This window comes from Bufo gargarizans, chromosome 7, assembly GCF_014858855.1.
Source record: "Bufo gargarizans isolate SCDJY-AF-19 chromosome 7, ASM1485885v1, whole genome shotgun sequence".
NCBI lineage: Eukaryota > Metazoa > Chordata > Amphibia > Anura > Bufonidae > Bufo > Bufo gargarizans.
The window spans coordinates 133,413,998-133,430,763 of record NC_058086.1 but is presented as its reverse complement, the minus strand read 5'-3'; the positions used below and the strand labels follow the sequence as shown (position 1 = coordinate 133,430,763).

Sequence of the window (16,766 nt, the reverse complement as noted above, 5' to 3'; positions counted from 1 at the left end):
TAAGAGGTCAATGAAGGGCATGACCATAACATATGCAGAAGATCAGCTCCGACGCTGCCACATTTCGGACAATTGGGACTATCCCTGCAACCCACTTTATGCAGAAATACCGGAGTCCTATATACCCTGTGCACTAGATACAGCTGGGAGAGACGTGCCGCCTCACTAAGAGATAGATCAGGAGTAAGCGCCACTATCTCTGACCATTGCGCATCTGTAAGCCCACCCAAATCTTTCTCCCATTGCTGCCTACATTTTAACGGATATCCCTTAAGAAAATCTTCTAGCAAGGCTTGATACATCACGGAGATTGCCCCTTTCACCGAACCAGCAGCCACCACCGTGTTTAGCGCATGAGTGGATGTGAACACTATTGGGGCCACTTTAGCCTGAGCGTCTAGTGCATGCCTGAGCTGAAGATATCTATAGAACTGCGAGGAAGGAAGCCCAAACTCCGAGCACAACTGTTGATATTGCTTCAATACCCCACCTGAGAAGATATGACCCAAATTCCATACTCCCTTGTTATTCCACCCAGAGAACCCAGTTAGACCTTCCAACTCTGGCAGTGCTGGGTTCCTCCAAATAGGCGAGATATTGACATATCCCTCTAATCCCAAGATATGTTTGGTCTTACACCAGACTTTCCTCATGAGCACTAGTATTGGGATACGCCCCACATCTTCCTTTACCCTACCTTCAATGGCCGTCAATGGGGGAGATCTATTCGATGCCCACTCCATCAATCGTCCACTCCTCATACCTGGGCTACCCCCCACTCCCCACCCCTTAAAATGCTGCAATTGGGCCGATAGAAAATAGAGTAAAGGGTTGGGCAGAGCAAGTCCCCCTGCATCTTTGTTCCTCTGTAACGTCTCATACTTTATCCTCCCCCTATTACTTTTCCACAGAAAAAAACGAAACAGTCGTAAAATTTTGTGAAAGTAATGCACGGGAATCCAAACAGGGGAGTTGTGCAGGACATAAAGCAATTGCGGCATAAGGATCATTTTCAACAAATTTCCCCTTCCTATCATCGACAGAGGCAGTTTATGCCACACTGTGATCTTATGTTTGAATTTCTCCAACAAGGGTAGGAGGTTACTAGTAATATAATCTGCAGGGTTCATGGACACTATTACCCCAAGATACTTAAAGGATTGCACCACCTTAAGACCGGAGAAGACAGCAGAACGTGACGGTACTTGAGAGGATACTGGAAGAATAACTGACTTATCCCAGTTTACTAGTAATCCAGACTGGTCGCCAAACTGAGACACCACAGATATTACTGCATCCATATACTTTTCCAGATCGTTCACATATATCAATGTATCATCCGCATATAACGATACCCGCTCCTCCATTGAGCCCCGCAATAACCCACCAACAGAAGAAGTAGAACGCAGGATACATGCTAAGGGTTCAATGGCTATCGCAAACAATAACGGAGACAGCGGACAGCCCTGTCTTGTCCCCCTCTCCAAAGCAATAGTTGACGATAAATGCCCGTTAACTCGCACTCTAGCCCTGGGTTCACAGTACAAAAGTTTAACCCACTTCATAAAATCCAACCCGAAGCCCATTTTAGCCATGACCGCCCACAAGTAGTCCCACTCAACACTGTCAAAAGCCTTGGCAGCATCCAGAGAGACCACCGCGGCCCTGTTATCCGACACATCCCTACCCTCTAACTGGAGGTTCAGGAATAGCCTCCTAAGATTTAAAGCCGTAGACTTACCAGGCATAAAACCGGACTGATCATCATGAATAATGGTGTGAATAACTCTATTCAATCGGTTAGCTAGAATTTTTGCCAGGAGTTTGACATCAACTGTCAGGAGAGAAATGGGCCTATACGAATCTACCAAAGCTGGATCCTTACCCGGTTTGGGTATTACTACAACTATAGCCTCTCTCATGGAGGAAGGCAAAATACCTCTACCAAAAGCATGCTTAAATACTGCAAGCAGGTGCGGAAGTAGCAGTTCTCCATGTTTTTTATAGAATTCCCCAGGGAGACCATCCCCACCCGGTGCTTTCTCATTAGGCAAGGACTTTAGTGCCTCTCCCAATTCCTCTAACGTAATATCCTCCTCAAGGATCGCCCTATTCTCCTCAGACAGGACAGGCATGTCAATTCCCTCCAAATATCCAGACCTACAAGAATCAGTGGCGACCAGCCTGGACCTATAAACCTCCTTAAAATGTACATAGAATTCTTCCAGAATGTTCTCATTCCCCACCACCATTTGTCCATTCCCTCCCCTAAGTGAAGTGATGGAAGAAGGACCCTGCTGAGCCCTAGAAATCACAGCTAACAAATGACCTGCACTTTCACCTTCAGCGAAATACCTTTGGGTCGTAAACAACCGTTTATCCTCCGCTCTAGCCTGTATATGCTCCTTCAGAAGATTCTGGGCTTCCTTCCATCGCAGCTCCCCAGCAACCGTGGGCTGTGCAACATAATCAGCCTCTAAATGCGTAACCCGATCTGAGAGTTCCTTGTCCAGAGCACGACTTTTAGATTTTTTAATGCTGATATGTTTAATGTAAAGCCCCCTCACATATGCCTTCATAGCATCCCACACCACATCCAGAGACGTCGAGCCCACATTAATAGACAAAAAATCAGCCAAAGCCCCGGATATCACAGTACCAGTATCCACTATTGACAACCAGAACGGGTTCAGGCGCCAAATAGGTCTAATAACATGTGTCTGGGGACCTACTTCCAGAGTCAGCAATAGTGGAGAATGGTCAGATATGCTACGAGGTAGATACAAAATCTTCTTTGTCAGGGCCACTAAAGATAAGGATCCAATAGCCAAGTCTATTCTGGACAAGGAACCATGTGTGGTGGAATAACAAGAAAATTGACGTTGCGTAGGATACAAAGTTCTCCATATATCACATAGATCCACCTCTGACAACAAACGCGCCAGAGAAGTAGAAGCAGCGGGGCATGTTCCCAGCCCATTATGGAACTTATCCAAGGAGCCATTAAGATACATATTAAAATCCCCCATGGCCAGCAGCGGAATGGATGGGAACCTAGACTTGAAGGAGATAATTAGTTTCATAACTTCAGCTGAATATGGGGGGGGAACATACACCGCCGCCAAAACAATCCTGAAATGAAAAATACTACAACTCAGACACACAAACCTCCCACCATCATCAATACATGAGTCATACACAGTAAATGGTATAGATCTATGAACCAGGATGGTAACCCCCCTAGCATGTGTGGAGTGAGTAGAATGGTATTCATAACCTACCCACGCTCTGTGCGCCAAGTGCGTCTTATCCACATTTAAATGGGTCTCAGACAAACAAACAATAGCTGGTTGTACATCTCTCAGGGCATGAAATATTGCTGCACGCTTAGAGGCTTGTGACATGCCCCGCACATTCCAGGCTACTATGTTAACAGAAGACATCACGAACATATAGAATCAGATACAAGAACCAGTGTCGATAGATCCATACAAACCTCCCCCCTGAGGTAAATGCAAAAATAGAGCCTGCTCCCAGATTCCCACCCTCCCCCCCAACATTCGTAAACCTATTGTAAGTCATAAATCTGATGTATAGGGGTACACCATACACACACAAAGTGAACCTAACTGCCGCAATTAGTGGTATATGCACAAGAACACTGAAGCGTAGTACCCTATCACTTAGTGGCGCAGCAGCCTGGATAACTATAAGAACAAACCACTCAACCTCCTACCCTGCCCTATAAATACCTAAGCAGAATAGAAAAGAAACAACCGATTTTAAGGCAGTATATATAGCCGCCCTATCATATACGGAAACAACAGAGCGCTATACATGTATAGCTGGCAATAAAAACCATCAGTAAGTAAACATTATAAAAGAAAAAGTTCTATCAATAATATCACCAAGTCCTCAGGTATTGTTGCCACGCCGATCCTTCTCATGACTGTCCAGCCATTGACACGCTTCAGCCGGATCCTCAAACATGTGCGTGGACCCATGAGCCACAACCCGAAGTTTAGCCGGGTATAACATGGAGTAAGGCCATTGTAAAAGCCTCAGACGCCTCTTTACGTCCAAAAATTTCGCCCTCCTTTTCTGAATTTCTGCAGAAAAATCCGGAAACATCAGGATTCTACTACCAGCAATCTGGATGTCAGGAGTATCTCTGGCAGCTCTAAGAATGGCATCACGGTCTCTGTAATGGAGAACTTTAATCAGGAGAGGTCTTGGAGGCGCCCCCGGAGGTGGAGGCCGAAACGGCACCCTGTGGGCCCGCTCTATTGCAAACAGTGGGGATAGCTTTTCTTTGCCAACAGTGTCCACCAACCACTTTTCCATATACGAAACTGGATCCGAACCTTCGGTGCGTTCCGGTATCCCAATAAAGCGCACATTATTGCGCCTCAGACGATTTTCCATATCATCAGACTTGGCTATCAGCAATGACACATTATGAATAACTCGCTGCAAGTCTCTCTTTACAGGTGGCAACTGATCCTCCATATCGCTGACGCGACCCTCGAGTTCTCCCACTCTCTCCTTAAATTGCCGCATATCCTGGCGGATTAATAAAACTTCCTCCTTGAGGCCTCCCATATTAGTATTCAGGGATGTGAGAGCTGCGCTGCACTGCGCTACCATTTTATAAACGTCCGCAATGGTAGGTTCAGGGACAGGCTCCGTCTCCGGTAGTAATGCTGGGCCCTCTCTCTGCTTTACAATCGAGGCGTAAGTAATTGCCTGCTGAGGCTCCGCTCCCCTCACCTCATCAGACACTGCAGTCTCAGGCTCCGGATCAGTAGCCGCGGCGGCCGGGGTGCGGGCGAACCTCCCCAGCTTTACCGCCACATCAGTGAGCTTCGCAGCTTGCGCGGCGCCATCTTGTTTGGACGGAGTGTCCGTGCCGCCGTCTTTACCCTCCTTTTCCCTCTGCTTCTGCCGGGTCATGATAGCACCAGGATATACCCCAGCATCCAGGGAGGCTTCAGTGTGCAGTCGGCTGTCTCTGAAGTTAGGCAGGAGGTGAGCAGACATGAAAATCAGGATTCTTTTCCAGGAGCTCTACGCCATGCGTCTTCCTACATCGGCAGTCAGGCCACGCCCCCGTCAATGAAGTTTTTAATCGCTGTATAATGTTTCCAGTTCCTTACCTTATACAGAATTTCTGCTTGCTGTCAGTGAATTAGAACATCTTTGAATACGTCCCGAAAACGAACTCTACTCTCCATTTTAGTGGATACAGTTGTACCCCGTCTAAGTAATTCTCTGTGCTCTAATACTAGGTGTATGTATATAGGTTTGTACATTCAGATGTATGCAAGAATATTTTCATCCAGTGACAGCAAACAGATTTAGAAAATTCTTAGTAAATGAAACACATTGGGATCGATTTACTTACACGGTCTAAAAGCAAACATGGACAAGACAGTTTAAACACTGACAGATTTACCAAAGTGGCTGATGCTGAATAAGTTTAGTGCACCTTTTATTTGGCGCCTGCACCTCATCATAAATTAGGCGCATTGTCCAGCAGCACAGGAGATTTCAGAGACCTTTGATAATTGGCCCAGTGTGTGTCTAAACACTAGCGTTTTCATCAAGGCGTTTTTCCCCTGTTGAGAAGGTGCCTGAAAAATGTCATAAGCTTCAGCTTGCTGTTTTTTGTTTTTCTTTTTAAATAAAAAGAAGCAAAAAAAAAGACAAAAAAAACTGTAGCTAAAAAAAGCGGTTTCCTGAATTTCATATGTCCCATAGAGCTTCAGCTCACATTTGTAGCTGCCAAGTAGACACTCCAAGAAATAAATGGGCAGAAGGCACCACTAAAAACACAAAAATTCTGAAAAAAATGCATTAAAAAAACACCTGTGTGAAACTACTCTTAGGATCCATTCCCACGACCATAAGGGCTCAGTGCCCATATTGCGGCACACAATCCGCAATATAAGGAAACAGATGGGACCTGTCCTATCTTTTTTGTGGAATGGAGGCATGGATCAGAAGCAGTACGAAGCGCCTCCATGGGCTTTCGGGTCCATGCCTCTGCACTGCAAAAGATAGGATATATCTTTTGCTGTATCTTGCGGATTTCAGACCCATTCCGATCAATGGGTACGCACAGCAAAACCAAGTTCACATGGCTTGTGTCTATGCATTGCCCATACATGCCATAGAAATATTGTTTAGGTTTTTTTATGTCCCCCTCCTACTGTTTCTCAGGAGGCTGAGATTCAGTTCCGTCGTCTCCTGTATTTAGGGTTGGACTTTCTTCCTCCTTTCGGTGTCTGCACAGTGATCCCATAGTGAAGCAGCCCAGGCACCTGTCACTCACTTATCCCAGCGTCTACGTTTTATAGAAAAGTATAGCTGTATCTGTCTAGACAATGGAGAAGGAAATTTCATTGCGTACCATAGTGCTGTTCATTAGTGGGGAGGCTGTGTGTGAGGGACGGTTTTCAGGGGTGGAAAGGGTTAACAAGAACTAAGGTTTCGGGAGCTTGATGAGCTGCTGCTATCCTACAGGAAGGGAATAGAGAATGTCAGTAAAAAGCTGAGCGTTACATCGTAGTGCAGCGATAGCTTAAATAATGGTGTGCTTTACGCCAGGTATTTTAGTTCATAGGTTCACCCCTTTTAATAAATTTACCACTCGGCCTCCGTGCCACAATTTGCAATAGGGTCAGAAATCTGCAGTTTTCACTATGCAGTGGTTAGTCTGAGGGTGGTGCCGCTTGTAGGATGCGGAATAAAACTGCGTTTACTTCTAAAAGAGGGGGAACAAAGCAAATCTCACACCAGCAGATTTGAATTGCATCAATTGCTGTGTGTTCTCTGATGCTGATATGTTGTTGCAAAAACCTCATGTTTTTGCCGCAAAGTGTAGCAGCACCCTGAAAGTGTTGGGCTCCATTTATAGTGTGCCATCTCACCCACTCTAATGTAAAAAACTAAGGAAAGCCCTAATAATGCAGGCGCTTGTGCAGTTCAGAAGATGCCGTTGGTCAGCACTGGAATGCATTCTGTCCTGTGCCAGTCTGCATTGTTACCTACTGATGTCTTATTTGTGTGTTGTCTGCCTGCTCCCTAAACTTGTGTTTTTTCTCCCAGATATTAAGCCAGCCAACGTGTTTATAACAGCCACAGGCGTGGTGAAGCTGGGGGATTTAGGTTTGGGCCGCTTCTTCAGCTCCAAAACCACAGCTGCACATTCTTTAGGTAAGCCGTCCTGAGAGGCACGGGTAGTGAGCGGGTGTTTTACTGCCCCGTCTGATGCCATGTGTCAGCTGTGAAACCCACAGCCCCCTCCGGAAAGCCTTATTAACCTGTGTTGGGGCACACACTATTAATTTCACGTAGCTTTCAGGAGTTTCCTGTTATGACGACCTTTAACCCTGCCACTGACATTAAAAGAGCCCGCTGCCATCATAACCACTGATTATTTATTTTATGGCTGCGCTGTTAAAATTTAAAGGGGAGAAAGAAATTCATGGGATTGGCCTACGGTAGAAGAACATTTTACCAGCAGTATAATGAAAGAATTACAAGTGCCCCATAAAAAGAAGCCTTTTTATTTGCTCTCAGAAAATGTGACAGTACTAGTCGGACTAGTTGTGTTTTTTGTACTTTTTTCCCCATAATGTCTGTATGTTTTAGAGAAGGAAATGCTACAACATGGGGTCAAGTTTTATAGGGTAGGTACTGCCATAGTGTAACGCTGCTTAATTAAACACTGAATTACAAGAGACGTTCCCACTTCTCTGGTAGAGGAATACCTGGGTCTACGGGTACGGAAGATAGAGGGTTTCATTAACGTTTCTGGTGCCTTGCGTGTTTTTATCTTGGACACTGATTGACAGAGGTGACATTTGACTGTTAGATCGAGTGGGGGTAAGGTTAACCCTTCCTGTTTTGAAAGACTTAATAAATGTCTGCACGCATACTTTATAGTAATGGCTTTTTCATATGTAGAATGTTCCTTACATGGACTCTTAGTCCAAATTAGAGGGAATGTGTCATCAGAAAATTACCTGTTGTATAAATCGTCCTTTTATGTTTAGCATTTTATTAAAGAATTTTTGATGGTTACTTTAAATTTTTTATATTTATGTTTAAACATTAAACAATAAAATCCTGCAGTTTTTGTGCTGGCCACTAAGCCAAATAATAAGCGCCATTTCTTGGTCTGTAGAGATCACTTTACTGCAGTTACCTGCTTATCTGTCATTCTAATCCTGCCTGTAGTGATATCACCTCTGTGTATAGATAAGACCGGATCGTCCATTCACAATAGGTGATTGTCGGCGCTTATTTATTCTTTCCTTGTACGATGACCTCTGCATAGGTCAGAGCCTAAAAAAACTCACATCTCACATAGAACATCACCTTTAGGGCTCATGCACACGACGAATTGCGGATCTGCAAATCACAGCTGTGTGCATTAAGTATTCTGCGGGAAGGGACTGCCCCTATTAGAACAGTCCTATCCTTTTCCGTAATGCGGACAAGAATAGGACATGTTCTATTTTTTGGCGGAATGGCCATGCGGGTAAACGGAATGCACAAGGAGTCATTTCTGTTTGTTTTTTGTAGACCCCTTTAAATGAATGGTTCCACATATGGGCCGCAAACAATCGGACCAGACCTGCAAAAAAATTACGTTTGCTTGCATGAGCGCTTTAATGTCTTGGAAAATCTGAAAGTGTGCATCTGAAATACGGAGCTTTGAATTAAAGGTCAAAAGATTCTTCAATTGAACAAATTTATCTTTTTTGTAATTGCGATTAGGAAAAAAGTTCCTCCCAGAAATGGTGCTTCTCTTGTCCATGGGTAGTGCCTGGCATTGCAGTGTCTAGTGGAGAAGGAAAAAAGCCGACCTTTTTCTTATCTTGAAAATCCCCTGAAGTGATTGGTGTAAGGCCTCATGCACACGACCATTGTATTCCGTTCCGCAAAATGGGGTTCCGTTGTTCCGTGATCCGTTTCAGTTTTTGTTTCCGTGTGTCTTCCTTTATTTCTGGAGGATCACCAGACATGAAGGAAAGTTAAAAAAGTCAAGATGCAAATGATAGGGGAAAAAAACGGACGCGGACAATCTTGTGTGCCTCCGCGTTTTTTCACGGTCCCATTGACTTGAATGGGTCCGCGAACCATTTTCTGTGAAAAAAAATAGGACAGGTTATATTTTTTTGACAGACTGGAACCACTGATCACGGACGCGGATGACAAACTGTGCATTAGCCGAGTTTTCAACGGACCCATTGAAAGTCAATGGGTCTGCAGAAAATCACGAAAAACGGAACACAACAACGGTCGTGTGCATGAGGCCTAAATGTAATAGTCACTCAGTTTGAGCTGCTGATGATTACTTTTACAGTAGTGTAACTGAAGTGAACTGCAGATCAGTGATGCGTCTCTCTCTATTCACACTGGTCTATTAAAGGGGTTGTCTCACTTCAGCAAACGTTCAGAAAGATAATACAAGGCACTTACTATTGTATTATGATTGTCCATATTGCTTCCTTTGCTGGCTGGATTCATTTTTCCATCCCATGGTTATGACCACCCTGCAATCCATCAGTAGTGGTGGAGTTTGCACACTATAGGAAAAAGCAGAAGCCTATTCACTCCCATGGTGCCAGCCACCAGAGAGGCCAACACGTGTGTACACACGACCGCCACTAATGGATTGCACGGTGGTCATAACTATCAGTTTATAAGGTGATAGAAAAATTAATCCAGCCAGCAAAGGATGCAATATGGACAATCGCAATAAATTAGTCAGTGCCTTGTATCAACTTTCTCTACATGGTAAATGCCATTTGATGAAATAAAATAACCCCTTTAAGATCACTCAGAAATAACTGGCCATTGTAACTGTCTCTTTGCACCTATCTTGAATATCCATGTCTAATCTGTGCGCCAAAAGGTGCAACTCTTTCTGTGTGTGTGTGTGTATGTATGTATGTATGTATGTATGTGTGTGTGTGTGTGTGTGTGTGTGTGTGTGTGTGTATATATAGATATGTGCAAAAAAACAGCAGCACTCCAACGCCGGAAAAAAATAAAATCAAAGAAAAAAAATATATATTACTGGTGATATATATTTTTTTTTTCTTTAGGTTTTCCATTTCTATATATATTATTGCATCTAATTCCACAATTTTCACAATGGCCATTAGGTCTAATAAATAGGTCATGATTTTGTGTTCTGTACAGGCAACTTTTCTGTAGCTCTTATTACCACAAGCAGAATTACAAGAACAATTAACACTTCTGTATAGATAACACCATTCACAATAGGTAATATCACAGTTTATCATCTCCCGTCTGACCTCTGCCCAGGTCCCATAGCACTAGAAAGCTCTCTATAGTCAATGGGGTCAGCTCCTGTCTGTTGTGTCTAAAGACACAAAATCTTAACATATTTTAAGCCTAGTGACCTGATCGAAAATTGCAGGATTACATGCATAAAAAATATATATATCAGGGCTCCAGATGGCGACCAAAATGGTCGCCAATGCGACTTAGAATTTACGAATGGTGACAAGACTTTTTAGTCTTGTCGCCGTTTGCGACTATACCCGCCGCCGCAGCTCTGCCGTTGAATACAGTGGCGGGCACAGGAGCTGATAGTTCTCTGCCCCGCCACCTATGTTCTTCTCAGCAGCGCAGTGGAGGAGTCTCTCCCTCCCCCTGTGCTGCTGCCTCCGCCAATAAGAAGAGAGACAGGAGGAGGAGGGGAGGGGCTGTGCCCACTGCGCAACCAATGAAGATAACTGACCTGTTAATACAAATAAAGGAGGCGGGTGCCGGAATCAAATAGCCGGCACCCGACCTCTATGACAGGGAGGTGCGATCAGAGGTAGTTGAGTTAACCCTTCAGGTGCGGTACCTGAGGGGTTAACTGCCGCTGATCGCAGCTCCCTGTCAGAGGTCGGGTGCCGGCTATTTGATTCCGGCACCCGCCTCCTGTATTTGTATTAACAGGTCAGTTATCTTCATTGGTGGCGCAGTGCGCCCCTCTCCCCAGTATAAGAAACATTAGTGGCGCAGTGCGCCCCCCCAGTATAAGAAACGTTGGTGGCACAGTGGGAAGTGCCAATGAGGGTTTAAATAAAAAAAATTAACTCGCCTCCTCCCATTGATCGCGTAGCTGCCGGTGTTCCGGAATTTTCTTCTACCCGGAATTTTTTGCTACCCACGTCACTTCCGGTAGTGACGTGGGAGGTGTGTCTCTCACCTCGGCTCCTCATTGGCTCTGCCGGGGGTTTGTCGGCGCAGGCGCGGAGGATTCACCCGTAGCGTGAACGCGCCGAAGGTAGCAGAAAATTCCGGGCCACTGCGCATGCGCAAAGAAGATGGCCGAAGGTAGCAGAAAATTCCGGCCCGCTGCGCATGCGCGAACAAGACAACCGAAGGTAGCAGAAAATTCCGGCTTCGCGCATGCGCAGTGGGCCGGAATTGTCTGCTACCTTCGGCTCCTACTACACCTGCGCCAAGCCGTCTTGTTTAGCGAGCAGAAGGTAGCAGAATATTCTGCCCCACTGGGCATGCGCGAAAAAGACGACTTGGCGCAGTAGCGCCGAGTCAGTTAACAATAAAGGTTAGCAAAATGCAAATATCTAGACCTCTTCAGCATCTCTGTGACGTTTTAATTGACAGTATTATGTCTATATTGTGGAAAATAGTTTTAAGGAAATGAAATAAAGATTTCAAATTTTATATTAGTCAGCACTTCAAGCTAGACGTAATGTAAAACTATCTTCCACAATATAGACATAATACTGTCAATTAAACGTCACAGAGGTGCTGAAGAGGTCTAGATATTTGCATTTTGTTAACCTTTATTGTTAACTGACTCGGCGCTACTGCGCCTGCGCCAAGTTGTCTCTTTCGCGAATTTCCGGGTAGCAGAAAATTCATCTCCTGTTCTTTCTTCAGGACCTGTGGTGACATCACTGAGCTCATCACATGGTACATTACCATAGTGATGGATCATGTGATGAGCACAGTGATGTCACCACAGGTCCTTTGACAGGTCCTGAAGAAAGAACAGGAGACTATCAATTGGAGGAGGTGAGTTAATAGTTTTTATTATTTTTTAACCCTCATTGGCACTGCCCACTGCGCCACCATTGTTTATTATATTGAGGGGGGGGCGCACTGCGCCACTAATGTTTATTGTGTTGAGGGGGCGCACTGCGCCACCAATGTTTGTGTTGGGGGGGCGCACTGCGCCACCAATGTTTGTGTTGGGGGGGCGCACTGCGCCACCAATGTTTATTATATTGGGAGGGCGCACTGCGCCACCAATGTTTGTTATACTGGGGTGTTGGGGGGGGCGCACTGCGCCACCAATGTTTATGGTGTTGGGGGGGGGGGGGGGGGGCGCACTGCGCCACCAATGTTTATGGTGTTGGGGGGGGCGCACTGCGCCACCAATGTTTATTGTGTTGGGGGGGGGCGCACTGCGCCACCAATGTTTGTGTTGGGGGGGCGCACTGCGCCACCAATGTTTATTGTGTTGGGGGGGGGGGGGGCGCACTGCGCCACCAATGTTTATTGTGTTGGGGGGGGCGCACTGCGCCACCAATGTTTATTGTGTTGGGGGGGGGGGGCGCACTGCGCCACCAATGTTTATTGTGCTGGGGGGGCGCACTGCGCCACCAATGTTTGTTATACTGGGGTGTATATAATGTTTATTATATTGACCTTCTACTAAGCATTCTGTATTAAAGAATGCTATTATTTTCCCTTATAACCATGTTATAAGGGAAAATAATACAGTGAATAGACTTTCACCCTAGCAACCATGCGTGAAAATCGCACCGCATCCACACTTGCTTGCGGATGCTTGCGATTTTCACGCAGCCCCATTAACTTCTATGGGGCCTGCGTTGCGTGAAAGACGCACAACATAGAGCATGCTGCGATTTTCACGTAACGCACAAGTGCACAGCCCCATAGAAGTGAATGGGTCCCGATTTAGTGCGGGTGCATTCCGGTGTTTTAAATGCCGGATCTGGCGCTAATACATTCCTATGGGGAAAAATGCTGGATCGGCATTCAGGCAAATCTTCAGTTTTTTTTCGCCGGAGATAAAACCGTAACATGCTGCGGTATTATCTTTTGCCTGATCAGTCAAAATGACTGAACTGAAGACATCCTGATGCATCCTGAACGGATTACTCTCCATTCAGAATGCATGGGGATATGCCTGATCAGTTCTTTTCTGGTATAGAGCCCCTAGGCCGGAAAAGAAAAAAGCTAGTGTGAAAGTACCCTAAAATATTAAGTTTAAATCCCCCCTTTCCCAATTTTACATATAAAATATATAAACAATAAATAAATAAACATATTAAATAGCGCTGTCCAAACTATTAAATTATTAAAAAATATCTCCTATGCGGTGAGCATTTGCCATTTTTTAGTCACCTTGTCACCCCAAAAAATAGGATAGGACGGTTCTAGTATGGGCCGAACGTTTCATAAAATGCAAAATGCACACGGCTTTTTTTGGTGTTGAAAGCAAATCAAAATTTTGGTATCAAAACAACGCTACGCCGATCTGATTGGCGTAGAGTTGTCATGATACCAAAATTTTGATTCGGTTTCGATTTGGCAACTAAAAATTTGATTTGGCTCCTAAATTTTTCAGTTCAGGAGCCAATGGCTACTAGGTATTTTTTTTTTTGTCTGGAGCACTGCATATACACAGTAGTGACATGAAAAAATAATAAAAATAGTAAAAAATAATATATTAAACATAAAAATGTGATTTGAGCAGTAGGTCATTTTCTCATGATGCATTCCCTTAATCGTAAGAAAGGGTTTTATAGTTGTACTTTGCCAAGCTCCTAACTTCAGTTTTCAGCTCTGGGAGTCTTCACAGTGTATTCAGAGGCACCAGACATGTCAAATATTTCCTTCAGTCATTCGGAAAGAAAGTCGAGAGCTTTTTAATTCCCGCAGTTGTTTACTCCTTTAGCTTCTGCATCTCTGTACCCTCCATATATTAGGAACCTTCTCTCCCCCATGGTCCTCGCCAGCTAGAGCTGGTAGACAGATAGGAACATGTTTTATGCACTGACCCTCAATTGTATAATCACATCCAGAATCTGAGTAGTTTTCTCTCCTACCATCTAAAAGCAAGAGAACCTGAAATTGCTCTTCTGACTTGCAGCTGTTGGAGGAAGTCCAGTTTGGTGACAATAACCTGTAGTACGGAGTGCAGCTTTATTAATAAGCGTGAATGAGGGGTTTTCAGTCTCTGGTCATACATTCACAGAAAAACCCCTTTTAATATGAGAGGGAGTTGTCAGAAGTGATCACTTTCTGTACAGTGATCGCTACAGAGGAAATAAAGAAATAGAATGTTATTGGCGTGAATAGGTAATATATGAAAGGACCGAGTCCGCCAGTGTTAGTCATAGAGTCCTGGGTGTGAAGTTTACACTCTAATTTGTCCCGTATGATGGCCATTATACCAATATGTAATGGTAAATATAATGTATAGAAACCTTATGGTGAGCAGCACTTTATTCCCTGTAAACCACATCCGTACATAAGATGTAAATGTTCTTCAGACACATAAGATATGCTCTATAGTAGTGTGTTGTCTACTAGATACTTTTTGGAATTTTTGTATATTTAAAGGGGTTGTGTCACTTCAACAAATGGCATTCATCATGTAGTGAAAGTTAATACAAGACACTAATGTATTGTGATTGTCCTTATTGCCTTTTTTGATGGCCGGATTCATTTTTCAATCACATTAAACACTGCTCTTATCCAGGGGTTAATACCACCCTGCAATCCAGCAGCGGTGGTCGTGCTTGAACACGAAGTGAAGATGCTAGCCTCTCTGGTGACCGGGACCATGGGGAGTGCACAAAGGCTGGCATTGCGAGCACGGCCACTGCTGCAGGATTTAACTGTATCGCCGTCCTCAGCAGGGGTAGCAATATTTTTGTGCTGAACTGTGGTGTTTGATTCTGTAGGGGCTTTATTTTGTGTTATTTATGTAGTCCCTGCCTACTTGTGTTGTCCCGTCTTTTGTCAATTTGGATCCGCCTACAACATGGGACCTCTTTTAGGTTTTTTTCCAGGGCCACCCAGTCACTTAGCACAAAGTCCGCCCCTGGTTTAACCTCAAAAATATTTTGAAGGCCTAACAATAAAGTTACTTGAATGTAAACCTTGGATTTGGGGTTGGTTTGTGTATATTTCTATAAGCATGGACATTTTTATATAACCCATAAAGACTGTATGTTTGCTAGTGTGTGTAATTCTAGGTATGCTTTCCTGTATATCTGTCTATCTCTCACACTCTTCATTTGTTGTTTACAGTGGGAACCCCATATTACATGTCACCAGAGAGGATACATGAAAACGGATACAACTTCAAGTCTGATATTTGGTCATTAGGATGTCTACTTTATGAGGTAATTGAAAGAAAGATGTTTGCCTGCAATGGACCATAATAGCTTAATGGGGTTTTCCAGTAAAAAAAAATAAAAAATTCTCAAGTGCCTGCAGCATGGCCCTGAAACAGAAGATTGATAGTTCCTGCTCCGCACCGCTCCAGTCCCTCTGCTGTGTACATCCAGCTGGCAATGAACATGGTCACATGCGCTGCTTCAGCCAATGATCGGCTGCAGGGGTGACGAGCTGCTTGCAGCCACATTGCCGCTCCAGGAGCAGTCTGGGTGCCGCTCAGGGGGTGTCATTTCTGCTGCAGCTCATCCTGTAACTGGCAAAGCTTTCTAACAGTAGATACAGCTGGTGGTTGACGCACTGAACTTAGCCTGTGCGATCACTTCAGTGAGGTGGCCCGAGAAATAAGTAAAAGAGCAAAGTTGGTGGCACTATACAAAAGCATTCCGTTCCAGGTGCATGTTTGAACATTACAGAATATTTTTGGGATAACCCCTTTAAGTGGGTTAGACTCTAGATAGGTGTCAGTGACCACTTTTGTTGGTTTTTAAGGCTTATGGTTATTGGCGTATAGGGATTGGCCGATTATCAGAGTTACCGATATTATCGATTTTCAAAGTTATCGGTATCTAACCCTGCCGATAACGCATCCAGTGTGCTATCACAGAACATGAGCGCGCTGCTGTTAGCACGCCATGTTCTCTCAGCAGCACAGGGGAGAAGGAGTGACTCTCTCTCTCCCTCCTGTGCCACGCTGGCAATGAGGAGAGATGGGAGGAGGAGGAGGGGCAGGCGCACTGCGCCTCCAATGATAACGTCTAATACAAATGCAGGAGGCGGTGCCCAGCGTATATGACAGGAAGCCGCGATTAGCAGCAGTTAACCCCTCAGGTGCCGCACCTGAGGGGTTAACTGCTGCCACTGATCGCAGTTCCCTGTCAGGGGCAGGGTGGCGGCTATGTGATTCTGCGCCGACACACCTGTCTCCTGTATTAAACGTTAATCATCATTTGTGGCGCAGTGCGCCTGCCCCCCGGTATTAAAATCACTGGTGGCAGTGGCCACAGGGTCCCCTCCTCTTCATTGGTGGCAGTGGCAGCTTCTGATCGGAGCCCCAGCAGTGTAATCCTAGGGCTCCGATCGGTTACCATGGCAGCCAGGATCCTACTGAAGCGCTGGCTGCCATTGTAATCTCCCTGCTGCTGTGTGTACTATGCACAGGGCAGCAGAGAGAGTGTGAAGTCCTATTCACCCTGATAGAGCTCTATTAGGGTGAATAGGACAAGGGATTACAAGATCCCAGGTTCTAGCCCCTAAGGGGGGAAATA

The 16,766-nt window shown here is 44.9% G+C and overlaps 1 protein-coding gene across 2 annotated transcripts in view; it reads left to right on the top strand.

The window, feature by feature from the left end:
* The window catches only part of NEK7 (NIMA related kinase 7), a 114,788-nt gene that overhangs the window by 78,344 nt on the left and 19,678 nt on the right, over positions 1-16,766 (top strand). For both annotated transcript variants that reach the window (XM_044300522.1, XM_044300521.1), the window contains 2 exons: positions 7,111-7,218; positions 15,352-15,446. In XM_044300522.1, the coding sequence (XP_044156457.1) occupies positions 7,111-7,218; positions 15,352-15,446 (203 nt within the window). The remainder of the gene's footprint in view (positions 1-7,110; positions 7,219-15,351; positions 15,447-16,766) is intronic.